Here is a 27643-nt window from a genome sequence, read left to right on the forward strand (position 1 = left end):
GGGACAGGACAGGGGCTGGGCCCGGCCCTGCCCCGCTGCCAGTCCCGAGCTGGTCTGACAGGCTCGCAGCAGACGGGAAGGGAGAAGCCTCCAGCGGCTCAGGAATGCGCAGGCCTTATCTCTGGCTCCCTGCACGCCTGGGGAGGGAACAGCTCTCCAGAGTTTGCCTTTCTCTCGCTCTTACTCACCCCCGCTCTGCCCTGGGTGGAGCCTCGCTCGCCTGGCTCCCAGGTGAATCAGGTTGCAGGCACGTCCAGGTGAGCAGAGAGTGACCCACCACCTGCCCAAGCTCACCTGGGAAGGTAGAGAAGGGCGGGCACCTCGTGGGTACCTGCATGGCCGCCTGAGCCAGAGAGTGAYCCGCCACCTGCCCACCACCCGCCCGGCTTCCCTGGGAAGGTAGGAGAAGGGYTGATACCTCCTGGGGTACCTGCATGGCCGCATGAGATTGAGGGCAAGGGCTGGGGGGTGGCCTGTCCTGCTCCTCTGCCTAGGGCTGAGCACCTGGCACCTGGGACAAGGAATTCTGCAGGCAATCCSTGGGTCGGAGATTGCTGCTTCTGCGCAGGAAGGCTCTAGTGGCAGAAGCTCCCAGTCAACGCCATGATGAGGAGAAGGGAGAGACATAGGAGGAGACGGGAGAGGCCAGGGGGGAGAGAGAGTGTCCTGGCACTGGCAACAGGAGTTGGGGATGACAGGGGAAGGCATCCAGAATGTCCCAGCACTGACAGCAGGGATTGGGGATGATGAAGGAATGGACCCAGCATGTCCCAGTGCAGGCAGCAGGGACTGGAGATGGTGGRGAAAGGGACCTGGAATGTACCAGCTGTGTGTTAGGGATGGCAAGGGAAGGGACCTTTCTGTCCTCAGATCAAAACCACTCATCAAACACTTCACACCTTTGTGTCCCGTCCCCTTTGAGAAATCCCTGAGGAGCAGATATTTCCAAACTCAGCCTCATTCTTTGAGATGAGTCTTGCAGCCTGAGTGAGCTCCCTGTAACAGAGCTCTCCTCTTTGCACCAGGARTGCTGTAGGATATGTGGTCAGGAGATTGGGACGGAGGGGACGTCAGCAGTGGTCGTGCTGGGAGAACTGAGGTCTGCAGTGGGCAAGGGGCTGGGAAGCAACTCCCGAGACCCCGGTGTTCCTAATGCATGGGTTGGGTGTGCAACCGAGCGCTGCCATGGTCCACGAGCCCTGACACAGTCATGCACGTACAGGCAGGAACATGGACAGATGCATGTGGACATGCGTGCACAGGCACACGTGCTGGCACTAACYGAGTTTTGCATAGATGTGAGAGCCTGACAGACCTCAGGATTTGTGTGTGAGCAGAGGAAGGGGACGGTTCCGTGTTGCTCACTCTAAATTGGCCGAGGTCAATAGCAGTCAATTATGGATCTTGCCTGGCCTGAGGATTGGGTTCTCCATCTCCTAGAACAGTTAGAAAGGGAAGAAGCACCTATGAAGGAACAGAAGTAACAATCATATCCTCCTGCTGTTGAAAACATCTAGTTTGTGGAAGCTGCAATAAGCTGACTTCAAGAGAGGCCAAAAATAGGTCAGTAACAGCAAACTACCCCAAACCAGAGCAGTAACAGTGACAGCAGTGCCGAACGCAGGGTCCCAGTTCTCTGTGCATATGTTCTCCCTGGATGAGGAGGAAGGAGAGCACASTATGCCCCAAGCCAGTTAGATCGACACATGGGGGCTACAGTTCAGGGAGAGAAAGTTGATTGCATTTTGGCCTCACTCCCATTTACCTAAGAGGCTTTATAGTTCCATGTAAGGAGTAAAAAGATAGTTGGATTTGCTGTGAGCTGGCAATAGGAGTATTGTGAGGGGGAAAAAAGGTCTTGCTCTTCGTATGGTTTCGGAGAAATTGCATGCCAAAGGAAAAAGTTGTTGCTCTCCCATCCCTGTTTCAAGGSCAGGCTGGATTGGGCTGGGAGCAACCTGGTCGATTGGAAGGTGTCCCTGCCCATCGCAGGGGGGTGGAACAAGGTGGGTTTGTAGGTCCCTTCCAMCTCAAACCAGTCTCTGTTTCTGAGATTCTGTAAGTATGGAAATGTCTGTGTGCTTGTGCCAGAGCAGGGTCATGGCTCAGGACAGATTCACCCATGTTCTAGACATAATTTTCCTGGCAATCACAACTTTCCAGGCAACTAAAATTCATCTCCAAACCCTGCAGGATTGGAATTCTTTGCATTTTACAGTTACATGGAACATGTCTGGACTGCTTATCAGGCCCATATGCTGGATTTTTGTAGCCTTAATGAGAAAGATGAGTTTGATGAGTGCATTTCTAAAATTTCTCAATGTGTATGGGAAATAAAAGTCAAGGGCAGTACATGGTTCTCCTTCTCCAAATTAGACCTTACACTGTTTTGTCCCTTTTTTAAAGTTCTCTGTTCTAGACTTGCTTATACTTGCTACCTTTTGAACAAAGATCCAGGTTAAGGGATTGGCTGAAGGAGAGTGAATGTGGCATCAGCATTGTTACTGTAAATGTGTCACTTGGGGATACGGGTTAGTGGTGGCCTTGGCAGTGCTGGGAGAGTGGCTGGACTCGATGGTCTCAGAGGGCTTTTCCAACCCAAAGGATTCCATGATTATTCAGATAATCTGCTGTCTAAGGGACACCTTTGCACTCAGGATGACATTTCATTTCCARCTGCTGTAAGCATCAGTTTTTGTGCTGGTGACTCCTCACGCCTCAGATTTCCCTGTCCACTCTGTACCCTTGTTGCACAGGACAGTTAAGGTTGATAGGTTGGCACGCTGCCACACTGGGACACGTTAACAGGTGTCTCAGTAGCCACTTAATGAAACTAAAACATGTAATTTTTCTGCCACGTTCCTCTTCCTCTGGCCTGCAGAAAGATCCCCATGATATTCTGAATRTCTGGCCACTTTCCTGATTCTCCAGCAAAGAATGTTCTGTGGGATCCCTTGCCCTAGTAAGCAGAGTGAGAGTCCAGTGGGTGCTGGAGGTGCAGACCCAGTTCCACTCTGCCACATGCCTGCAGCATTCAGGGCATTCACTACTCAGCTGAGATACGGAAAGTGTTCATGGAGCCATTTATCAGGGTCAGCTGCCACAAGTATGAACATGGAAAACACAGCTGTGATCTCTGGAAGCTCAGTGAATTGATTMATTGAAGCAATTTCTCATCTGATGGCCACAGTTTCTGAAGTGAAACTCCCTGACTGCTGCAGGCAGACATACTGTCTTTTTTAAAGCTATGATTGACGTCCATTTAAGACCATCCAGAGTAAAATATGGGGTGACATTCACTCAGATGATTAACACAGAATGATCAGCTGGTCTGATGACCAAAGGAGAAGGTCTGGGGGCCTTACATAGCATTGTAACAGGAATAACAGAAATTTTGGCAGTAACCCAGGCTTTGAGCCTACTGCCTGAAGAAGACATTAATAAGGAAAACATGGCAAGACTCAGCAGGAAATGCAGAGAGGAGAGTGGAAAGAGAAAAAAAAAATAATTAGAACTTGGCAGAGGTAGTTGAGGCTAAAAAAGGTGTCCAGCTATTTTTTTTTTACTGTCTGTCGTGTTCTGAGGAATGGGCCTGWACCCTGCTTGGTGAGAAGAGCAGTTCATGGGAAGGTGTCCAGCACCCATCATCACACAATCACAGAATGGTTTGGGTTGGAATGGATCTCCAAGACCATCTTATCTCACCCTGCTGCCATGGGCATGGGCASCTTCCTCTAGACCAGGTTACTTCAGGCCCGTTCCAACCTGGCCTTGGACACYTCCAGTGATGGGCCAGGCACAGCTTCTCTGGGCAGTTTGCTCTTTGCCCCAGCTCTTGTATGATTCCACAGCCACATGTTCTGGCCAAGGTAGGAAATTCTGGGCTACACTTCCAAACTACAAATGCTACACCAGTCAGACTGGCAAGTGAGAAGCGGCTGTAACCTGAAAGATCMTTTTCAGGAGAAGTCCAGCCCTTAGTACAGAAAATGAGCACATGCAGGAGCAGCTTCTGGAGAGGACGAGCATATCCTGCTGTTCACACARGTTCTTCCCCTACAGCAAGATCAGAAGGCTCTGGCTGGTCCTTCCATCASACAGTTCAGAATTAAAAACCCCACACCTTAAACCATATTCCATGAGACAGGTCCCTTCCCAGATCATTTACCAAGTACAACATTTTCTTGAAAGCAAACTAACACTTCTCCATGTCTCATTTGTCACCATGTCTGCTCCAGTCATTTTCCCTCAGGCATTGCTGACCTCTCCTAAACCCAACCCTCCCAGAGCATCACCAGTCTGTTTGCATGGGATCTTTTCTGGTTTTTTGAGGCCAAATTTTATCTTTTTAATAATTGATTTGTAGACTTGGTATATTGAGACCGTTTGGAAACATCAGTTTTATTACAGCCCACCCTAAGAGATGTCAGTGATGCCATTGAATGTGTTGTACAGGCCAGTTGGGGCCCATTACAAGGATCAAAATTGCCGTGATTAATTTCTTGCCCATGGTTTGGAAATCCTTCAAATGTTTGTAGCACAGAGGGGTTTGTGCCTGSCTGTGCAGAGTGTGGGCTAAAGAACAGTCTATCTGTGCTGCCTTTCTCTTCTTGGTGGTATCCAGGGCAGTGAAAAGATGAGGTGGTTGTCTGAGAATTTGTGCCAATACTTGCACGCAAGGGGGGTATCTSGGGAGTGGATCGGGTCTTCCCAGCCCTTTCCAGACTCAGGGATCCAGCTCTGCTTCCTCCCAGGCAGTTCCTTCCTTGTTGCCTACTGGCTTTCGGCAGCCTCAGCTCTTGGGAGTGTCCCAAAGCAGTGGAGCAGGTCCAGCCAGGGAAGGGATCACCTGAGCGAGGCAGCCTGGGAACTGGCTGTGCAGGCAGAACACGTAACAACAAGCACTGGAGTCAGCACCAGGTGCTGAGGCATCAGCAGGGCTAGCACCAGGCACAGCAGATGAGAGAGAAAGAGAGCACTGAGCCAGTTCCCTTTTGCTTCAACTGGGCAAACACAGCCCAGTGCCCTTGATTTATACCTGGCACAAAGGCTCAGGAGAAAGGCAGGTGCTTTGATTTATTTTAATCTGTAGGGCTTTGTGGTGATCACAGCATGGATGAAATTCTGATTTCCTGCTGCTCTGTTAGGAAAAACGCAGACAAAGTCTATTGAAATTGAACATAATAAGGACAGGCACCTAATGCTGCCCAAATCAACAGGTCTGCTCTTTTCCCAATTTCTGCTCTTACAGTGAATCCAGAGGTAAAAAGACAGTTTTTACCTGCAGCTTTATCTGTCAGCCACTTTTCCTTACATTAAATATTCCACATGGTTGAGTGTTCTTCTGTGCAGAGGAAACTGCAGGTTGTGATCATAGCTGACTCTTCCCTATATGAAGGGGGTCTGACACCTTTTGGGGATCACAAAACTGAGTGCATGTGACAGGTATATCGCAGCCAGTAAAATCACTCCCAGYTGTACCAGTGGGAGCAGAGGCAGACATCAGGCCAAGCCAGAGGGAGATTTCCCTGGGAGACTACTTCCTCACCCTTGATCGTAGTGCAGGGATGGCTGGGACCTGCATGCTCCTTTCTTTCCACCGGTTCCTCTCCTTCTGGTGTTTTTTTTGCCAAGGAAGGAAGTGACTTCATTAGGATGCCCCATACACTGGCAGAGCAGCAGCCAGTGTGGTGTCTTTGGCACAGCCCAGGCAATTGGGCAGAGGAGAACTGAGTCCAGCCTCTCTTCAGGCCATTCTATCAGCCTTCATCTCCCACTTGTTAAGTGGAGATGCTTAACAAGCTGCTTTGTGCTCTCCTTTATCCRCTGCCCCTGAGCATGGGAGGAGTTACTGCAAACAGCCACAGAGCTGCCTTCTGTTCTCCTGCAGCTTCCTCCTGAAAAACCCAACCACCAGCCCAGAGCAGTGTGAAGGAGAGAGTCAGCAGTACCCATACCTCCTTTCTTTGGTGGGATTCTTGAGGCTTCCTRTGCAGGACCAGGAGTTTGACTTTATGGTTCTTGTGGGTCCTCCCCAAGTCAGGAGGTTCTGTGTTTTTTTCCACACCKTTCTGTGTACCTGTCTATGCCCATCCTTGTCCCAGACCACTGGATTAGGAGAAGGATTTCTTGGGGAGGAACTAAAGTTTGCAGCTTTGGTTCTAAATGTTCTGATCATGAGTGGTGATACATCTAAATTTCATGGGATGATGACTTAGAATAGCAGAGAAATGCATGAAATGCCAAATAATGGTATCAGACTTCTAGAATGTGTGAAGAAATGACAGTGTGACACACAGGAGTGGGCTGGAACCCCACTGCTCTGGAAACAGGCTGGAAGAGCTGGGGTTGTTCAGCCTGGAGAAGGCTCCAGGGAGACCTTAGAGCCCCTTCCAGGATCTAGAGGGCTCCAGGAGAGCTGGACAGAGACTTTGGACAAGGACCAAGAGTGACAGGACAAGGAAGAATGGCTTCCCACTGCCAYAGGGCAAGGTTCGAGGGCATATTGGAAAGGAATCATGGAATGTTCTGGGTCAGAAGGACCCTGAAGCCTCTCATGCCCCTGCCATGAGTAGGGACACACCTTCCACTAGCCCAGGTAGCTCCAAGCCCCATCCAGTCTTGGCCYTGGACACTTCCAGGGATTGGGGAGCCACAGCTTCTTTGGACAACCTGTGTCAGGGCCTCACCACCCTCTCAGGGAAGAATGTGTCCCCAATATCTGATTCATCCTCCTGTCAAAGTTGCCTCCTGTCCCCTAAGTAAATTCTGGTGTAAAGCATTGCAGTTCTTATCAGGATCTTGGTAGGATGAATTGTGTGACAGGATAAGGAGGAATATGGGAGTTAAAACAATTGAGGTCTGAGCCCTGAGGCTTTAGCAGGCTGATTGGTTTTTGTCTGTGAGAAACGAGAATATTTGGAAACGTGAGCATGTCTGTTAGAAGATGAATACTATCCCATATTTTTTGGATATTATTCACTTATTTTCCATCACCTCTGAGGGAGTGCAGATAGGTTATACATATGCATTTGGTCACTGACCCATGAAGAGTAATCTTGATTCTGAAACCTGAGAGTTTTGGGACATTTTRAGTGTCTTCGGGCACCTAAAGCACCTCCTCAGCAGCAGCTGGAGGCCAGGCCAGGTACCTTTGGGCATCCCAAGTGACATGGAGCACCTCTGTGTGAACACCTGAATAGATGCCCCAGCTATGGTTTGTTTGCACTTTATTTATATTGACTTTCCGAAGACCTAAGGGTTCAGTGATGGGAAGAAGTAGATGTTCCCCCCTTGCTGCCTAATTTACTTTCTGGAATTTTTCTTTCCTTGAAGCACTAGGGCCTTGGCCCCAGGATCAATGGGGATATTGCCAGCACGCTCAGTGATCTGAAGAATGTCTCAAGTCCTGTATCGGTGTATTCTATTAAAAAAATCCAGCTTAAAACAATTGCTGGAAATTTTTCCCAGTTCATATTGGCAGGATATAGCAGGATTCCTTTCCTTTCCTGTCCAATGAATTCTCTCCTATTCTTGCTGGGAAGCTTTTCCTGATAAAAATGTAGCTGCCAAAGGCATGGAAAAGGTTGGTGATGTGCTTGAGCTTTCCCCTTCTCTTCTGGAGGTGCACTGCAGGGTTTTTGGACTGAGGGACTTCAGAGCCTTAGTTTTCCAATATTGTCATGAAAATAGGAGAGATGTTCACAGGTTTCTTTCTGGCTGAACATGTCACATAGCTGCTGACAGCTGCAGGTGCTGGGTTGACCTGAGCTCTTCTCCTCATGTACCCACTGACAGTTCAGTGCCTGAGCTGTAACTAGACACAGAATGTCTTGTTACTCATTTTAAAGACCCCCAAGCGAATTGTGGAGGTGCCACGCCTTATTCTTTTTAGCATACTCATTTTTCCCTCCATTCCTCATTACTTGTGTCAGAAGACTTTGTAAACTGAGACCAGCAATTAAAATTAAATTACATTCCTAATTAAATAAAATAAACAAGCATGTAAGTAAGTAAAATTCTCTATTAATCAGTAGCTACAGGCCAAAAATCTACATTTGGGGTATTTTCARTTTGTGTCTCAGCTTCTTTGACAGTTGTGATGGTTCAGAATTCAAAAAATAGAACATTTATCTTTTTCTARGGAGAAAGAAGCTGCAGGTTGAGTTCAAACAAGAAGCCAAGCACTGCTTGGAGTCACAGAATCACAGAATAATCTGAGTTGAACAGGAGCCACAGGGGTCATCGAATCCAGCTCCTGACACTGCACAGAACCATCCCCAACACTCACAGTGTGCCCCAAAGTGTTGTCCAAACACTTTTGGAACTCTGCTAGGGAGCCTGTTCTATTGTCTAACCACCCTCTGGGTGAAGAGCCCTTTTCTAATATCGAGCCTAACCCTCCCCGACCCTGCTCCAGCTCTTCCCTCGGGTCCTTGGTCACCACAGAGAGGAGTTCAGTGTCTGCTCCTCCTCTTCCTCTCATGAGGAAGCTGTTGAGTGCAGGGAGGTCTCCCCTTACTCTCCTCCAGGTTGTTTTAGGTGCCCCTGATCGAGGAGAATCCAACCATCAGGGCAGAGTCCTAATAACCAGTGTGTGTCCAGTCTCTTGTCTCTCTGAACAGAAATGCAATGTTCACTGAACTGCTGTTAAAAGGAACCACAGCTTAAAGCATGGAGTGCCCTACAAAACACATTCAGTTCTGGAGTAAAAAAATAACACAGCAATTCTGCATACTAGGTAACCATCTCCTATTTCCTAAGGCATGTGAACTGGTGCTCCATCAAATCCAGCCTTGTGYTGGGATAATGGACACACTTGGAATGGATCAAGGCTAGTTAAGAGAGTAGTGAAAAGATAGGATTTTGAAAGTAAATTCTGTCTTAGAAACCTCCCTCTGGCACACAAATATCAGCCAGAAATGTTACGTGATTGCTTCCATCTTATTTGGAGAGGAGTTGCTTTCCAAATAGTGGATGATTTGCTGCAGGGCTGGAGAAGCAGCGTGGCAGTCAGAAGCTTCCTGACACCAAATCTGACCCAGTGCTTCATGGCTCTGCCAGCTGCTGACAGGTGTGATCCCAGGAGCTGGAACAGAACAAAACAAAATCTAAAAAAATCCATGAATTAAGTGCAGAATTAATCTGAATTCAGCAAGATAGACTGTAGCAGGAGAAATTTTATTTATTCCTTGAATGGAACTCAGCTCACGCCCACCAAAGTGACAAAAARTAATAAATAACCTTTGAGGTTCCAAGTAATTTCTTCTACATTACCTGACAGGGAAGAAGTTTGAAAGATTAATGTAACATCTATAATTTTGTGAGTGTGTGTATATGTGTGTGTGTGTACATGTATGTATGTATGTATAACTATTCATTTATTTATTAATGTACATGTATGTCCTAGGTTAGCTGAGTATTGTATTCCTATAATCTGCTTATGTTAGAGGAAAGTTAAACAACCCTTCTGTWACTATACAGAAGTTTGCTCCCATTAAATTCATTCAAACCACTACAATGTATAAACCAGCATTTTTCATGCAAACTGAGGATTCGTCAACATGGTACGGTTCTTGTTGCAGCTCAGGGAATTAAAGGATGCCAGCAATTAATGGACTCACGGAACCACAGGATGGTTTATGTTGGAAGGAACCTTAAAGCTCATCTTGTTCCACCCCCCGCCCCAGGCAGGGACACCTTCCACTAGACCAGGTTGCTCCAAGCCATGGAACACTTCCAGAGCTGGGGCAGACGCTTATGGTGGCAGAAACACAACTTCTGGTTTTTATTTCACAGTTCTCAGAGTTGTGGGTCAATTTTAAAGGAAATACCCCCCATACACACAGTAAGTGCAGAGTTTGCCAGACCCCCTCCAAACATCTCTTGCATCTCTACCTCTGAGTATCCCTGCCAGGCCAGCAACCCACCCCCACTGCTGTGTTCAGTGGYACCAGGAGACCCCTCAGCTCCACAGACATGTTCTCCCAGTGTCTCAGGGAAACCCACGAGGATCAGTTTTTGCATCAGATTTACTTCTTCTCTAATACCATTTTTCCTGCTTATTCACAAACRTACTGAGCACCACAAACACTTGGGGAACTCAAGTGACTCCCCACTGCTCTGGGAGCAGAGGTTGACCCCCATCTGGCTGCACCCTCCTGTCCGGGAGTTGCAGAGCAATGAGAGAGTTCTCCCAAGTCAGCCTCCRTGTCCCTCCAAACCCACCACCTGTCAGGGTAGTTTTTTTCCTGTTTAGTCGTTGTGCTGGAAGCGGAGATGCATAATTGTCCCTGGTCACAGTTTCTAGATGTCTTCTCTAGACTGAGGAGTCAGAGCTCAGGTGCAAACCAGCCTTTTTTGGGGATCTGATAAATAAAATGTCCATATCCCCAGCACACTCCAGCTGTGAGTTCCTCCTGAACCTGTGCAGTGCTGCTGTTTTCTGTCCTACCCAGTAATAGCATTATTTGATGCTTTTTAAAATCTCAATCTTCTCCTTCTTGATTTGTAACTGTAGTGAAATATTAATCAATATAAATTGTTTCACCACTTTACCAGTATGACATTTCCTTTGCTGTTTTGATTGTCCAGCAGTATCACAGTGTTCTGATACTCCTGCCTTTCGAGATGGCAGTTGGTCCTTTGTCTCTCACTCTCCCTTCTCTGAGCATTGTGAGCAGTTTGCTGTGTGAGCAGTGAGCAGTTTGCTGTGTGACCATCGTCCCCTGCAATGGCTGTATCTGCATGAGTCAGATATGTTGTTCTCCTATCCAAGGTACATTGAACTTGGGAATGTCATTAGAATGACATGACACTGCTGAAATGTTAAAAGTAGGAACATTGGTGAGTTGTGCATCCTAAAATCACAGAATCCCAGATTGTTCTGAGTGGGAAGGGACCTTAAAAAACCATTTCATTCCGTCCACCTGCCATGGGCAGGGACACCTTCCACCACAGATGCATAGTGGAGTGCTCTGTAGTTGAAGAGAAAAACGACAGAGTTAGAGTGGGAAGATAAATGCAGACAATTCAGACTGTAAAGGAGGCTGAATGTGGGGACTATAAAGATTATCTGTTGCAATACATCACACAGGGACCTGTTTGACTTTCCGATCCTTACATTAAGACCATAGGTTTTCCTGTTGTATCATGCAGCTTTACCACAAGCTTAGGTTTGGAGCAGAAGTAACTTGTGTGAGGTTGAGGCCGAAGTAACAGCACTGCTTTCTGCTAGGCAGGTGGTCAGAAAAGAATTTGAAACTAGTTTATCCTTACAGCTCTTAATGAGAGTGACAGTCTGAGTCTGAAGTCTTTAGCTTCCTCCCAGTCCATGGCAAACCCTCCCATTTTGGAAGCAGAAGTGTTGGATGGCAATAACAACAAGCGACCCTCACCTTCTGTACTCACACTCAGTAACGTAACTTAGCAGGAGTCCCTCACTCTTTTGGGGAATATCATGAGGAAATTTCTGCTGGCACCTCAGTGCAGGAAAAGGTGGGGTGCAGGAAAAGAACATTCCAGCATTGACATTAGTTTAGAGTTTGAAGTCAGAGTGCTTTGAGCAATTTGTAGATCAGTCAGGTATTACTGATTGTGTTTGTGGCACAACAAGGCTTTTCCTTCAAAAATGGGTTAAAATCAGGTTTGTCTATAGTCTCAAGTAACTGGTCTCATACGGACAATTATCAAATATTGCATGTGATCCCCTTCAGCTCTATTTTTTTCTGASGAGAAACATGAGGAGACTGATGAAGTGGTGACATCCCTTGTTTATTTCTTCATTCATCTCATGAAGACTTCTCTGCCTTCTTACTGTGTTACACCAGCATAGGACATCCCTATACTCACCTGTACCCATGCACCTCCTGCTTCTGTTCCCGTGCTGAGTTGGTTATAACACCCAACTTATAAGGATCCAGAGAGTGCCCTTGTATCCAGGCTGTGGTTTTGGTTTAGGGCCACATTACACATAATAAATAACTTTTGTAGCATTTGGAAATTAATTTTAATGGAGTGTAGATAATAACCACCTCAGCTTTGCTCTTGACTTTAAAACAAATGATAAATTTAAGCTTAGCAACCAGCAACCTAAAAGAGAAAGCTGGGCATTCTGTTGGATGCACTGGCCTTGCTTATCCCAGGGCTGCCTGGTTGATCTGTTCCTTATTTTGGCTCAAAACAATTAACTGTGTGAAGGTAATGGTTAAGTGACTCACACCTTTGCTTAATTTTAGGCTCCCATGCCTTTGGAATGAACTTTCTCCAGACATTGCTCCATGTGCTTTTAATCTCTCCCCTTTGCCTTTGCTCAATGAGGAAGTGGTGTCGCTGYCATGACCCCCCTCTCATGGCTGTTWTTTCTTTCCCTACAGCTTTCCCTCCCCTCATGGCTCGTCGGTCTCAAAGCTCCTCACAGGGGGATAACCCCCTGGACCCCAACTACCTCCCCCCCCACTATAAGGAGTATTACCGCCTGGCACTGGACGTGCTCACGGAGGAGGGCAAGGAGAGTTACCAGCGTTTCCTGGCAGAGGAGGCGGCCCCTGATTTCCTCTGTGGCACTGAGGTAGATCACATCATCCAGAACCTCCAGAAGCCCCAGTACGCCAACCAGGAGGGCAGCACCGACACTGCGGGGGACAATGACATGGATGGATCCTCAGGGACTTATTGGCCCATGAACTCAGACCTTGCTGTTCCTGAGCTTGACCTGGGCTGGCCAATGGTCTTTGGGTTCAGGGGAACAGAGGTGACAACACTTGTGCAGCCACCCCCGCCAGACAACCCCAGCATTAAGGAGGAGGCTCGCAGGATGATTCGAGCAGCTCAGCAGGTAAGAGACAGGGAGAGCAGAGGTAAAATCAGCTRGAGCAGAGGTAAAATCATACATGTGCCAGAGAAGCATCAGAATAGAGGATCATAATGGAGTGGTTTGGGTCAGAGGGACCTTAAAGCTCGTCCAGCTCCACCCCCCTGTCATAGGCAGGACACACACTTCYACTTGCTCCAAGTCCTCTCCAGCCTGGCCTTGGAAACTTCCAGGGATGGGGCAGCCAGAGCTTCTCTGGGCAACCTGTGCCAGGGCCTTRTTCCCCTCACAGGGAAGACTTTCTTCCTAAGATCCCATGTAATTCTGCCCTCTGGAACTGTAAAGCTACTTTCCCGTGTGTTGTTACTTCAGGCCCTTGTGCAAAGGTCCTCTCGAGCTCTCTTGGAGCCACTTCAGGCACTGAAACAGGCTCTAAGGYTTCTCTGGAGCCTTCTCTTCTCCAGGTTGGGCAACATCAGGTCCTCTACCAATTCCCTTAAGTTTGCTTCCAGAACCTGACAAAGGAGAAGCATGATTCCAAATCTACCACTGCCTCTGCTCTGCTCTCATGGCATGGTGTCCAAGGCCACATTAAAATACAACAAGAATTCACAGAATCCCCAAACAGTTGAGATTGGAAGGGGCCTCTGGAGCTGGTCCTGTCCAGGTCCCCTGCTCAGAGGAGGTCGATTAGAGAGACTCATTCAGGATGTATCCTTGAGGATCTCTAAGGGTGGAAACTAAGCCTTTCTGGATATCCTGTTCCCATGTTTAACCTCCTTACAGTCCAGAGGCTTTTCTGTTATTTAGCTGTAACTTCCTGTGTTTCAGTTTGTGTCTTGTCATCTCCTTGGGCACCACTGAGAAGAATTTGGCTCTGTCATACACCCTTTCCATCAAGTATTTGTAGTCACAGATTTGGGAAGGACAGGAAGGTAGACCTCTGAAGCTGCTTCCCATATAATCAGCACACAGATGCAGCTGAATAGTGGGTGCCTGAATGTTGGCCAGGAATTTACCTAAAAATGGCATATGGATGCTGCAGCTCCATATACCATCCAGTGTGGTTACATGGCAAAAAAATTCATGGAATCATTGAATTGTTGAGTCAGGGAACATCCAGAGACAGTGAGGTTTCCCCTTACCTGGATACACAGAACAAGCACCTTCCTGGACAAAAATTCTCTTCCCAGTTCTGGGCTCACAATACTTAAAAGGAGCCTTTAACTGGGGTGTTTCCTGCTCCAAAAGGAAGTTGGAATGAAAGTTCCTGTTTCAAAAGGAAGTGGAGTTGGAGACAGTGCAGGGGTGTGAGAAGCTGGGAAACATGGTTGGTGAGGGCATGAGCCAGCACAGCTGACATGTCCCTGCATCCCTTCTGCAGGTGGTGGCGATTGTGATGGACATTTTCACGGATGTGGATCTGCTGTTTGAGGTGCTGGATGCTGCTTCTCGCCGAGTGCCTGTCTACATCCTGCTGGATGAAATGAACTCCCAGCTTTTCCTTGATACAGCTGCCAAGTGCAGAGTCAACCTGAACTATGTGGAGGTGAGCAAAGAMCTACCCTACCTGATTTGTGTCCTAAGGGGGATGTGTCCTGGGACACAGAGGGGTAATATGGCAGGAAACACCTGAGAAAGGGGAGAATGGCCTGTAGCCTGGTGAAAGATGAATGTGAAGAAAGTGAGGAGAGSTGGCACGAAATGGGGTGAAAGCTGAAGACATGCTGAGAAAGGGGTTTGTTTGTACGTTGGTGTGTCTGCAGGCAGAATCACTGGAGCTGGCGGATAATCCTGGTGGCAGGATGGAAGTTAAAGGAGACGGGGAGCGGGGAGCAGGGGAGGGAATGAGGGTCCCATCTGAGTCAGTGCCTTTGTGATTGCAGTTCCTGAGGGTGAGGACAGTGTCTGGCCCAACCTACTATTGCCGCACAGGGATGTCCTTCAAAGGGCACCTGAAGGAGAAGTTCCTGCTGGTGGACTGCATGGTCGTGCTGAGTGGCAACTACAGGTGAGGAGCCCTGCCACAGAACCTGTCCCGTTCAGAGGGAGGGACGTTCACGTGCTTTGTGCAAGGGGCTGCCTGCAGAGGTGCTCAGGTCCCTCCTGATCCATTCCAGGGAGAATTTGCCATAGCGTAAGGAGTGTTAAGATTTGCATCTTAGTCTGGGCCAAATAAACTTTGACCTTTACTCACAGAATCAAATCACTGAATGGTTTGTGTGGGAAGGGACTTTAAATCTCATCTTGTTCCACAATGGGCAGGGACACCTTCCACTAGCCCAGGTTGCTCCAAGCCTCATCCAGCCTGGCCTTGGACACTTTCAAGGATGGGGCAGCCACAGCTTCTCTGGGCAACAGAGAGATGGATGGTTTTAGTGGTGAATGGTTTTAGTTGGGATTGAGATCAGCCATTAACAGATTACCATACTTTTGAGAATTGCAATCTTACCAACTGAGGTGTTAATGTTTGGCRGAATAAATGTTTTTAGTGAGTTCCAGTAGAAGAATTTCTCCTTCACATATTAAAAGGGTGATGGGATAAATGCCTGTCATGCTCTACGCATGTAATCATAGAATCACAGAACAGTTTGGGCTGGAGGGACCTTAAAGCTCATATGGTTTCACCCCTGCTGCTGGCAGGGAAACCTACTAGACCAGGATGCTCAAAGCCTACCATGATTTGTTTCTCGTGGTGGAAGACAAATAGAATTAAGGGTAATTTAAAATGCAGTATACGAAGAAAAAAGACTCACAAATATAAGAATCTGATTAAAGCGCCCATTTCTTAATAATAAGGTTCCACTTTGGGKTTTTTTCCTGATGTTTGAAAAGAATTGCTTTCTTGATGCTGTACCAAGCAACTAACTGTTCCAATTGGATCATTTTTTGTTTCTGAGAGCATAAAGTTAATTGTTCAAGACTACTTCTGCCACAGTCTCGTGCTTTGGGCTTTCAAATATTTTATGATTTCTGWAGTGGGAAGTTGTGGAAGTGTTCAAGACGAGGTTCAATGGGGCTTGGAGCAACCTGGGCTAGTGGAAAGTGTCCCTGCCTATGGCAGGGGGTGAAACAATGTGTGATGGTCCCTTCCAACCCAAACCATTCAGGGGTTCTGAAAAACAGGCTGCTGAGTTGGTAAAGCAGCATTCTGGTACATTGATATCAGGGACAAAAGTTTTGCTCACTGAAGGACACTCAGCTGCAATTTTTCAAGAAAAGTACTCCATTTTGCAGTGGAGGTATGATAYGCCAACTAAAGAAGTCCTTGAGCCCTGACAACCCCAAAACAGGCTTCCTTCTCATTAAGAATTTAAAAATCAGTTAAAAAAAAAAAACCAAAAAAACATGACACTAATTCTAAGGGTTTTGGTTAACTCCAGTAGGCAGCTAAGCCTCACACAAGTGTCCCTCATGATTCCCAGCAGGATGTGGTAGAGAATSGTAAAAGTGAGAAGACTCCTGGGTTGTGATACAGTTTTCGACAGCTACAGCAAACCTGCACATGCAGGCAAGGCAAAATAAGGGATCCTTTCCCTGCTTCCCATTGGTCAGCAGATCGGGGGAAAAAATGCAGGACTTGACTTGGGAAAATGAACACCTTAACACTGAAAGTCTTCCTCCCTCATTTCAGCCCAGCTCCTTCTGTTCAGGCCCCCTCAAACTGTGTGGGTGGAAGGGTTGTGCCACCCCAGGAGTAAGATCTTGGATTTGTCTTTTCAGAGGTTCCTGTTGGCACATCTCCCCAGCCTTTGGGGTCCCGTGACTGGTGTCACCTGCCAAGTGCTGAGGGTACACACTGAGTGTTGTCCAGTTCATTACTAACAGTGTTAAAGACAGGAAGATCTACTCCACAGAAGGATTATCATCATCTTTCACTCTGGGTGACATGACTGACTGGCGTGACAGAACAGAAATTATTTATTGCCTTGTAAAATCCTCTACAAAGATGTGATCCCAAATCAATCTGTAACTGTGAGATTTGGGAACAATCGTATAACGAGTAGTTCCACGGGAATTTTCTGCTGTTATTTCGCCCTATCTCTGCCTGAGCAGACAATTTAGAATTTGCTTCAGGTGAGCAAATGCTTAAATGAAAACAGGTACAGCTGAATTACTCTATGCTAATACCCTCCATCACTTGTTCTCTCTGTAGTTTCATGTGGTCCTTTGAGAAGATTCACAGAAGCATTGCGCACATCTTTCAGGGCGAGCTGGTGGCCAGCTTTGATGAAGAATTCCGCATTTTGTTTGCACAGTCGGAACCTCTCGTTCCTCCAGCCAATGTCTTGGCAAAGGCAGAGAACACATTTGCCATGGCTCCATTTGGCAATAACATGCCTTTCTTTCCCAAAAAAGGCCCCCTGATGTTCCAGAGGGACGACAGTCTCTTCCCCTCCTTCATGGACAGAGTGGATCCGGACAGGTACTTCCTCTCCAATTTTCGACGAGACGACATGCTGCGGCACACTGTGGAGGGGTCAGCCATGAGGATGTATAAAAAGGTGGAAATGGAGAATTCCCAGATGGATCCAGTCAGGGGTTTCCTCCGTTCCAAGCAGCTGGAGTTGGATGCTTTTAAGAGACACAGTTTTGCAGAAGGAACGTTTGAAAATTTTGCTGCTAGCAAGCAGTATGCCCGGCAGATGTTCATGAACAACATGGACGAGTTCAAAATCCAATCCAGTCATTTCCAGAAGGACCAATTCTACCAGTACCAGTTTGAACATCCCCAYCTTTCTGGCAGACCTCAGGGATTCTTTGAGAGGCTTCGAGGCGGAAGGCCRGGATTCAATGAACTGGAAGACTACGGAGAGGGGTCCCGATACCCTGAACTGGAACCCAGTTTCCCGCAGGAGGGTTTCCCCTTGCGGCTGGATTATGTACCCTCCAATTCTTCCAGGGAGGTGAGACATGGCTCTGATCAGCTGAACCCTGCAGGCAATGGCCCAATGGGAATGATGTTACGGAGGCAGAATATAGGACAGAAATTCATTTGCCAGACTTCTCCCACACAGAAGCAGAGCCTGGAGCAGCGCCTGTTCCTACAGGACAAGGATGAGGACCAGGACGATGACAAGAACACGCAGGAAAACAGAACAGGCTTACGAAACTGGAGGATTTCTTCGTACCTCAGTGCGTACCAGTCCGAACCAGATGAAGGGCTCCCGATGCCAATGGAGTCTGAGGCTTATAACGATGCTCTTGGGGATTCCCTCACAAAGCACCCCACTGACCTTGTCCCAGCCTTCAAATCCCCCATGCCTTTCAATAGCAAATCACTGGGAATTGACAGTGCCAAGGAATCTGCAGATCCTGATAGAGCAGGTGAAGAAACCTCCATAATGAAACCTGATGCCTTCAGATCCAGGATAAATCCCTTGATCCAGAGGAGCTCCAGACTCAGGTCCTCTCTGATTTTCAGTGCTGCCAAATTAGATCAGTCCAACACCACAATAGAAAAGGTACAGATGATCCAAAAAGAGCAAATGTCCAGTGAGTTAACAAAGGACAATGAAACCATCAAGACGGCTGCCTCCTCCAAAGTGGCTGAGCTGCTGGAGAAGTACAAAGCCGTGGGCAAGGACATGGAACGGGGCACAGTCACCCACACCAAAGCTGTTTCGGGTTACCTACAGGAGGAATCACAGAATACGGAGAAGAAATGTACCAAATCTGTGCAGTATAAGATTCTGGAGAGCAGGGTGCTGGACTCCAAGGATTCCTGCAGTACTTACAAAATGCATGGAGAGTTGGACAGAGCATTTGGGATGGCTTCATCCACCCCCCAGCTTGCAGATGTGTTGAGTAAAGATCCCCTGGCACATCTTGGCACTAAGGTGGACAAGTTGTCATCCCGGTTTTATCCCATCGAGAACAAACCTGCTCTTCCAGAGAAGGAGAGCCTGATATTTGTGGGAGACACTCAGAAATTAGCTCTTCCAGAGAAGAAGGACAGAGTGACCTTCAGAGAAGACACTCAAAAATTAGTCAACACAGAAATTAAGAAACCACAGGTGAGGACAAGTACTACATCCTCAGCTCTAGAAAGCCTGTCTAGAAGTCAAGGGTCTGACAGCTCTCTCAACAAATCTGAGGAAGACTGTTCAAAACAAGAACAAAATCCCATGGAGTTTTTAAGAAAAGGGTCACTACGGCTGAAGCAGCTTTTGAACCCAAAAGGTGAAAAAAAATTGGAGGAGGAACCTGCTTCTGAGAGTGGGAAATGTGACAAACAGGCAGTGGTCCTCAAACGATCGTCCATAGGGGACTGCTCGGAAGCGATGGAGGAAGAAAAAACCCACAAATTTGCAGCACCGCTCCCCACCAAGAGCAGCCAGACAACACAAGGGAGGTTCCCTTCYTCCACAGCCAACATCTTGTATAGCAGCAACCTGCGTGATGACACCAAGGTGATCCTGGAGCAGATCTCTGCCAACAGCCAGAAGAACAGAGCTGAGCTGGCGAAGCAGCTGCCATCCACCAGCAACCCTGACCTCTCCAGATCAACCACAAGCTTGGAAAGGAAAGGGGAAAAGGAGAAAAGCTGCAACATCCACAGGTCTGAGAGCTTTGGGAGCCAGAAACGGAACTTCCAGCGGCAGCCGTCAGAGGATAGAGACACCCTCCTGAAAAAAATGGAGAACATGCGGAAGGAGAAGCGAGTCTACAGCAGGTTTGAGGTGTTCTGCAAGAAGGATGAACACACGAGTCCGAGTGAAGAGGAATACGACACGGATGCCAAAGACAAGAAAATGGGAAAATTCATGCCCAAAATCCTGGGGACCTTCAAGACCAAAAAATGATCCTAGAAATCCTATTTAATTCCATTTAACCACTGACTGTCACAGGGGAACGAGAAAGAAACTTGTCTATGAAGGCTACAAACCCCAATGGCAATGCTCTTCTTGGTTAGTGAGCAGAAATGTATCCAATATGAGCCTCTCACAGCACAGCTGGCTCCATAAAGTCAGGTATATCACAGTATGTTCCAAATAAAATAATTAAATTGCCGACATGCTTAAAACACAGAAGTTCTTTTTTTTTTAAACAGTTCTTCTTTTTTTAAAGTCTCTGTTAAACCCAGGGAATATTTTCAGCAGCAAAACCATTCCAATTTCAGAAAAGATTAAAAATGAGAAAATCCATTACTTGAGTTTGGTCCAAGGAAGATAAATACACACAGACACAGACACAGACACATATGAAATGGAAAAAGTTTTTAAAGCCCGTTTGTTTCTCAGGTAAAGTTATTATTTTTCTGTCTCACAATGAATCAGACACAGGAGGCTATTTTTTGAAGGTTTACAAACAAAGAAATAGTTGTAACCAACGTTTTGGCCTAATCTGTGTTTCTGATCTTTTCCAGCAGCACAGGCCCAGCTTTTGTATTTACCAGTGCCTGAGCCTGTGGGGTCTGGTTTGCTTGTGGTTTGTTCCTTTTTGTATAGGAAATTATTTGCTTTAGGGGCTGAGCCGAAAGAAACTGCTGAGGTGCTATGRAGGGAGAATGACCTGGTTTTAGGAGGCCTTTTCAGCTGAGTCTGAGCATCTAAAATAAAATCCTGCCTTGGCCAAGTGTGACTTCCTTGACAGTGTAACTCCAGTTCATGAAGTAGCAGGTGTGGAGCAGCAGGAGCAGCTGAGAGAGCTGGGGGTGGGGAATAACAATCATTTATGACAGGTAGAGTAAAACTTCAGGGACAGAGATAAGAACTTCAAGTTATTGAGGAAAATGTATCCAGTATCATCATTGAAACAGGAATATAAAGTTTCCTGTAGTCCCACTGGAGACTGGCAACACATTCACTGTTTCATCAATAGTATCTCATGAAACTTTGCTTTTTGAAAGCAAAAACAATAAAAATGACCAATTATTCATTGAAGAAGACAGCCCTACCAATAGGTAGTTTCCCTCTCAACACAGCAAATGCTACTTGAAGGACAAAGATTTGCTGCAGTGCAATATAAAGTATTTTTTATTACAATATTTACAATATTACACAATAGCGAAGCTGCTAAAAATTGTAGAAGAACCTACATGTATTTCAAATCCTTTTCTACTTAATTTTGACAAAACCAGACCACAATGGTCTCTTCATCTACCCCAGAAGAGTCATAGAAATGAGTAAAGGGCTGTTACCTATTCTGCTCAAAAAAATACCTGCCATTTAGGCATACTGCTGAAAAATCCTAGAATGGGTCAGAAGGGACCTTTTAAAGGTCACCCAATCCCAACCCCTGCCTACCATGGGCAGGGACACCTTTCACTAGACCAGGTTGCTCCAAACCTCATCCAACCTGGCCTTGAACACTGCMAGGGATGGGGCAGCAACAGCTTCTCTGGGCACCCTGTGCCAGGGCCTCACAGCCCTCACAGGGAAGGATTTCTTCCCAAGATCCCATCTCACCCGGCCCTCTGGCAGTGGGAAGCCCTTCCCACTTGTTTTGTTGCTCCAGGCCCTTGTCCAAAGTGCCTCTCTAGCAACTCCTAGAGCCCTTTAGACACTGGAAGGGGTCCTAAGGTCTTCCCGGAGCCTTCTTTCCTCCAGGCTGGATACTTCCAACTCTCCCAGCCTGTCTCCGGAGCAGAGGGGCTCAAGCCCTCAGAGCATTTTCTTGGCCTTGCACTTGCCCATGTTGAACTTCAGGAGGTTCCCCTGGACCCTGAATATGTCTAAAAACCACTCAAGTATGAGAACATTGCAGTTTTCTGTGAATTTTTGCAGTAATTTAAACAGGGAATATGAATTGGCAGCATTCACTGTTCTCATGGTGTGAGAGCAAACATGCTGTGTTCTTGCCTGCTGAGAYTGAAAGGCAGAGGGATTGGATTCCCTTTCCTGTTGGCTTGTCCAGAGGAAAGGAGGACATTGTCCTATGCAGCGAATAAAGCATTTCCTCATGTTTTGTTCTCCCCTGCTGCCCTTGCTTAGTCAGGGGCTGAGGGATGAACTGTACTTCACCTGTCTGGAACACCTCCACATTCACTGCTTAGGGTTTGTGGAGGCCTTTGCTATCGGAAGACTCTGCAGTGCAGATTTACTGATGGTTCCATAGGCCTGGGAGTAGCTGCCCATCGATGCCCTCGGATCACCCGCAGCTCCCACATTTGCGGTGATCTGGAACATCTTTTTACTGGGCTTCAGAAGGGGATGAACATCTTTGTTGTGACACTGAGGGTTTCTGGGATTCTGTGTGAGAAAGAAAAGCCAAGAAAATTTAATAACCTGGAATCAGCTTTCTGGAATGCAAATACGAAAGCAGGTTTGGCTTTTGTCACTATTGTCCTTTCAGGAAACAAACACAAATTCAGGGCATGATCTTCTCCCTGTTCTACTCTTCCTGTCACAGAAAGTTGGTCACAAGTCCCTAAAGATTCTTCCAAATGCATTGCCATGTGTCCATGTGCACATGTGCAGCAAGCTCCACAATCCCACCTTGGGCAATAAATGGCTTCTCTCACTTTCAAAACATTTTGGAAGGGTTTCCACAGAGGGGCTGAGAGGTGGCTTGCAAGTGTGCTACTGGACATGCTTGAAAGTTTCTGGCAACCTGGGCTATTGGAAGGTGTCCCTGACCATGACAGGGGGGTGGAACAACCCAAGTTTTAAGGTCCTTTCCAGCCCAGTCTGTGATTCTGTGATTCCGTCAATCTGTGGTGCCTYCTTCCATACTCTTCCTCTGATCACTTCTGCCAGCAGTCACCAGGTAGCAGACAGCCAGCTCAGGGGAAAAAAAAGCAGGAGCAAGAGGTTACTAAAGAACCCAGTGAAGGTAAGGACTTTTGCAAGGAAGCCTGGCCAAGAACAGGGAAGAGGAAGAAGCAGAGAGGACARGCCTGACACCTTCACAGTTCAGCAACAGCAATCCATCAGAATCATGGAATCATGAAATCACAGAATCGTTGAGATTGGAAAAGCCCTCTGAGCCCACTGAGTCCAACTGTTCCCCCAGCACTGCCAAGGTTACCACCAATCCAGTGTCCACATGTCTGCTATATCTCCCTAGGGATGGGGACTCCACCATTCCCTGAAGCAATCTGTGCCAGGGCTGGACAGCCCTTTGCAGGTGGGCTTTTTCCAATACCCAACCTAAACCACTAGGGGTTTATCCTAGAACCACTTCAGGCCATTTCTTCCTGTCACTTGGTCCCTGACAGCAGAAMCCGACCCCTGCCTGGCTGTACCCTCCTCTCAGGGAGTTGCAGAGAGTGAGAAGGTCCTCCCTGAATCTCCTTTTCTCCACAGCTACTGCTGCTGTTCCAGAGCCTCCCCAGCCCTGTTCCCTTCTCTGGACACACTCCAGCCCCTCAAAGGGGCCCCTCCTTCCTTGTCGTAAAGAGCTCAGACTTGCCCCCAGGACTGGAGGTCTCTCAGAAGTGTTCAGCATAGGGGCGGGCACTGCTCTGGGCCCCTGGCCACACTGTGACTGGTACAAGCCAGGTGYCATTGGCCTCCTGCCCACCTGGGCACGCCTAGGCTCATGTTCAGCTGCTGTTATCAGCACCAGCAGGTGACYTTTTCCAGCTTTCCAGCTGCTCTGCCTGGAGCACTACAGAGAGTTACTCACATTGTAGAGGTTTTGCACACTTGTAGGAGAGAGCTGAGCATTTGGCCATGTGATTTGTCTCCCTAGTTTCCCATTGTTGGAGATTCTGGACTGTTGAGGTGGTGCAGAACAGTTCCTGATCCCAGTGCCAGGATTTGCATTTCCTGCAGAAGGAAAAATGTGAGAGAAAGGAGGACAATCAGGAGAACACAGAACAYGCTGACTGAGGCAGGGACAGTCCCRTACTCAACACTCTTTCAACACTGTTTTGTTATRTCATTTCCCTCCCACACACCACCCGCTCATTTTACCATGCACATTCCCTTCATTTCTTTCACAGCACTCATTCTCTTTCCCACAACAATACCCCAAGGTGAGTTACACCCCAGTGTAGGAGAGTGGTACTTACTCTGCACAGTGGTGTGTGTGATGGGGTTGTACACCATCACACTATTCTGTGATTTCTGACACACAGTTCTGGCCAAATCCTTGCTCTGGCTGAATTCAGTTGGCTGGACCCCAGCTGTGCCTCCAGTGTGCACATGTGAAGGGTTTAGAAGAGGGGGTGTTGGTTCTTGCTGGCCTTTCCTGGCAGGTACAGTCACTGAACTGAAACTTGGTAGAAGTGTGCTGGATTCAGACTGGCTCAGCTGAATGTTTTCTCTCTGCCCTTGCTCCTTTGGAAGGCTCTTTGACTTCTTTTCATGGATCATCTGCAGAACGGAAAAGCTGTTTAGACTTAATGCAGCAATACAGCRGAGAAATACAACATCAGAACAAACATGAATACTTATAAATATCTGCAATTTATTTTACATGGAAAGTAACAAGTATAATTTTGAAACTAGATGATCTTTAAATTCCCTTCCAACTCAAAGCATTCTGTGAGTCTATGATTCTATGACTGTTGAATCCAGCATAATATATTTCCCTCTAACCCAGTTTTTCTCAGAGATTTTTCTTTGCCCCATAAGAATTTAAGATGTAAAGGTCTCTCAAAGATGATGACAGTACGGAACTGGCTGATCAGACACCAAGGTGTAACTGTGCCAGCAGGTACGGAAAGCCAGGGGGAACATAAAGACAAGACAATGACAGAATGTGTTAAATGTGTGCAAGAATTGCAGGCTACCTGGAGGATCAGAATTAGGGAAAATAGGATGAAAGTACCTCATATAATTTATTTCGATATTCTGCCACAGACAGCTGGACATCATCACCCAATGGAAGGATGACATCAAAATCCAAAGAGGGCTCCCTGGCAGGACAGTGGAATCTGAGGAAATGAGAATACATGCTATTCACTGACTGAAAACAGATTATTAAAATTTAAACATGATTGTTACACAATCTCATGTAAATAGGGTTGGAGAAAATAATTAGCTTTGCCAATTTTTCTGTAATGCTTGCTAAGAAAATTTATGCCAACAGCAGGTTTGTAATGTCTCAGAAAACGTCAGGGGAAGCTGCAAACTGATGTCACTCTCACCTGTTCACATAAGGATGCTTCAGAGCCTCCTCTGCTGTGAGCCGTTTGTCAGGGTTAAATACAAGAAGTTTCTTCAGCAGATCCAAGGCAGGCAGTGGAGTAGAGGGTGGGAAAATCTCCTCAAATGCTACTCGCTGCCTAGAAGTCAGAAAACAATTACATGAGCATTCAGTGTTCAATGCCCAGTGAAGGCAGGAATGACAGTTCCAGGGTGACACCAGACCCCAGAGTTCACTCACAAAGCGTGTGTCATAATCACGGAATCCTAAAACAGTTTGGCTGGGAAGGGACCAATAATTTTTCAGCTCCAGGATCCCACAAATATAGACCTGAGAACATTGAAACAGTTTTTAAGCTGTTTTTAAAAACTTACTGTTTTTAAACCTGGTTTGCATTTTGAAATCCTAAATATAATTGTGAACATAATGAAGAAAGTGTCTTGAAAAATATCAGTTTTAAGCCTGAAATCTTGTCCATATTTTGAATAATTTCTATTTAAGGAGATAACTTAGAGCCCCTTCCTGTATCTAAAGGGGCTTCAAGGCAGCTGGAGAGGCACTTTGAGCAAGGGCCAGGAGTGATGGGTCAAGTGGGAAGGGCTTCCCACAGCCAGAGGGGCAGGGTATTGGGAAGAAATTCTTCCCTGTGGAAGGGTGTGGCCCTGACACAGGTTACCCAGAGAAGCTGTGGCTGTCCCATACCTGCAAGGTCAGGCTGGACAGGGCTTGGAGCAACTTGGTCTAGTGGAAGGTGTCCCTGTCCATGTCAAGGTGGTGGAATGAGATGATCTTTAAGGTCCTTTCCCACCCAAACTATTCTGTGGTTCCATGATTCCATAGTCCTACATTAGATGATCTGAGAACCACAAACACCTCAAACTTACCGGGAACTCATGTGGTTAATAACTGAGGCCTTGTACTCCGACCGCAGAGCCAGAATATCTGCAATAATAAAAAGACACAGTTACTGCCAAGATGAGGATTAGCAGAGCTACACAGTTTATAAAGGAAAGCCAATATTTGACATTAACATAGGAAATTATCCTCATAAAACTCAGAGTTTTATGGAAGTGGGTTGTGATATTTACTTACAAATTTTCTAAGCTGATTTTTCAATTCCTATTTATTAATCATACAGTTCATAAACTTGCATTCTCATAGTCACAGGCAGAAGCAGCAGGATATCTGAATTTCTTATCTTCCTGTAACACTAACATTCACAATGAAGTTTTTAATTTCCTTGAAAAGCTCCCAGAATTACTGATACCTTCTTCCCTGACCCAGCCAGGCTGCTTCCTTCCACTCTTAACCCCTTCTCTAGATGCCTTTCCCCACAGCAGAGTCCTACCTTCTGGGGACGGAGCAGGGATAACCCTCAGGATCTGMTCTATTTGATTCATTGTTGATGTTCCAGGAAAAAGGGGTTTTCCAAGCAGCATCTCTCCTAGAATACAGCCAATGCTCCACATGTCTACACCCTTAGTGTAACTACAAACAGGAACAGAACAGAGTTAGGATTAAATCAAGCAAATATTTTCCTGTACTTGTTATTCACCTGAACTGATTATGCCAGAAGGCATGCTTGGTGTCTTCTCAGATATAAATGCTCCCAGGTTTGAACTATAAATGGAATAACATTTGGGAATCAAGAGACTGGCAAGCATGAAACAGAAAGGAGATTTATCCTACCCGAAGTCTCATCAAATAAACCACAAAAAGAAATATATTACAGGGAAATTCAAGAAAAAGGTAATAAAGTTAATGCCTGAACAAGGTAATATATCCTTTTCATATGACCAAGAATGAAAATACACGCTGTGCTTTGGAAACTATTGACTTTGGTCATAAGGTATGTACGAAGTGGTTACAGTTAGTTTAAAATTACATTTTTAAGCAAACTAAGTGCCAAACAATGGGTATAGGTCAGTTTGCAAAACATCCGCATTTAAGATTTGGATACTATTCCAACATCTATTTATTTACTTTTCTGTTTTTTCAAATGTAATTACAAAAAAAAAAGGATCAAGCCTGACTAGCAGGCAGCTGGTTTAACATTTGATTACAGAATATTTACTGAAGGTCTATTAAAACACTGCTTCAGTTTGGAAAAGAGGACTTACATTCTCAAGCAAGTTTTGTAAAATTGTTGGTTTAAGGGAGAAAAAATAAGCCTGGTGGGAGAAAGGGCRACAAACAGATGAGCTCCTCATGTAAGTCCATTGACATTCTAAGAACACAGAAAGGACATGTACATGTTCATGAGAGGTTTTTATGTTGCAGAACTGAACCTGAACTGTATATTGAGAAAACAGACTGCTGACATGATGCTGCATCTGGTGACACTGAAAATTAAAAGACTGAAGACTTTCAAACAGAACAATTTGCCAGTGGTGAAGAAACCACAGGCCCCTATCCCTTCACTCACCTGCGAGAGGCCAGTAAGATCTCCGGAGCCCGGTACCAGCGTGTGGCCACGTACTCGGTCAGCACAGGGGCTGCCTGCTCCTCAYTCAGCTGCCGCAGGGAGCGGGCCAGTCCAAAGTCACAGAGCTTCACACAGCACTGTGCATCCAGCAGGATATTGGAAGGCTGGATTGAACACAGGAGAATTAATCAGCCTTTTACTCTCTGAATTGCAGATTATTATCAAGGTTCTTTTACTAGCCTCATGCTTGTATATTTCTTCATACTTTTCCTGTGGAGGCAGGCTGGGACAGCTGGGGGTATTCACCCTGAGGAAAAGGCTCTAGGAAGACCTTAGAGCCCCTTCCAGTGCCTAAAGGAAAAGGAAGA

The 27643-nt window shown here is 46.6% G+C and overlaps 2 protein-coding genes across 2 annotated transcripts in view; one reads left to right on the forward strand and one right to left on the reverse strand.

Annotated features, from left to right (window-relative positions):
* The first annotated feature begins 121 nt into the window (after positions 1 to 121).
* On the forward strand, positions 122 to 19835 carry FAM83H (family with sequence similarity 83 member H). The gene is made up of 5 exons (XM_057386836.1): positions 122 to 399; positions 12375 to 12835; positions 14196 to 14360; positions 14698 to 14822; positions 16968 to 19835. The coding sequence occupies exons 2-5, from the start codon at positions 12389 to 12391 to the stop codon at positions 19615 to 19617; spliced, it is 3387 nt and encodes a 1128-aa protein (XP_057242819.1). The 5' UTR covers positions 122 to 399; positions 12375 to 12388; the 3' UTR covers positions 19618 to 19835.
* Positions 19836 to 20394: 559 nt separating this feature from the next.
* MAPK15 (mitogen-activated protein kinase 15) overlaps positions 20395 to 27643 on the reverse strand; it is a 13972-nt gene continuing 6723 nt past the window's right edge. The window contains exons 6-13 of the mRNA XM_057386837.1: positions 27276 to 27439; positions 26199 to 26338; positions 25735 to 25792; positions 24852 to 24989; positions 24533 to 24638; positions 23772 to 24075; positions 23384 to 23526; positions 20395 to 22005 (exon numbers count right to left, since the gene is read on the reverse strand). Of these exons, the coding sequence (XP_057242820.1) occupies positions 21799 to 22005; positions 23384 to 23526; positions 23772 to 24075; positions 24533 to 24638; positions 24852 to 24989; positions 25735 to 25792; positions 26199 to 26338; positions 27276 to 27439 (1260 nt within the window). The 3' untranslated portion in view covers positions 20395 to 21798. The remainder of the gene's footprint in view (positions 22006 to 23383; positions 23527 to 23771; positions 24076 to 24532; positions 24639 to 24851; positions 24990 to 25734; positions 25793 to 26198; positions 26339 to 27275; positions 27440 to 27643) is intronic.

This window comes from Malurus melanocephalus, unplaced genomic scaffold, assembly GCF_030028575.1.
Source record: "Malurus melanocephalus ecotype Western Australia unplaced genomic scaffold, MMel_1.1 scaffold_1072, whole genome shotgun sequence".
Taxonomy (NCBI): Eukaryota; Metazoa; Chordata; class Aves; order Passeriformes; family Maluridae; genus Malurus; species Malurus melanocephalus.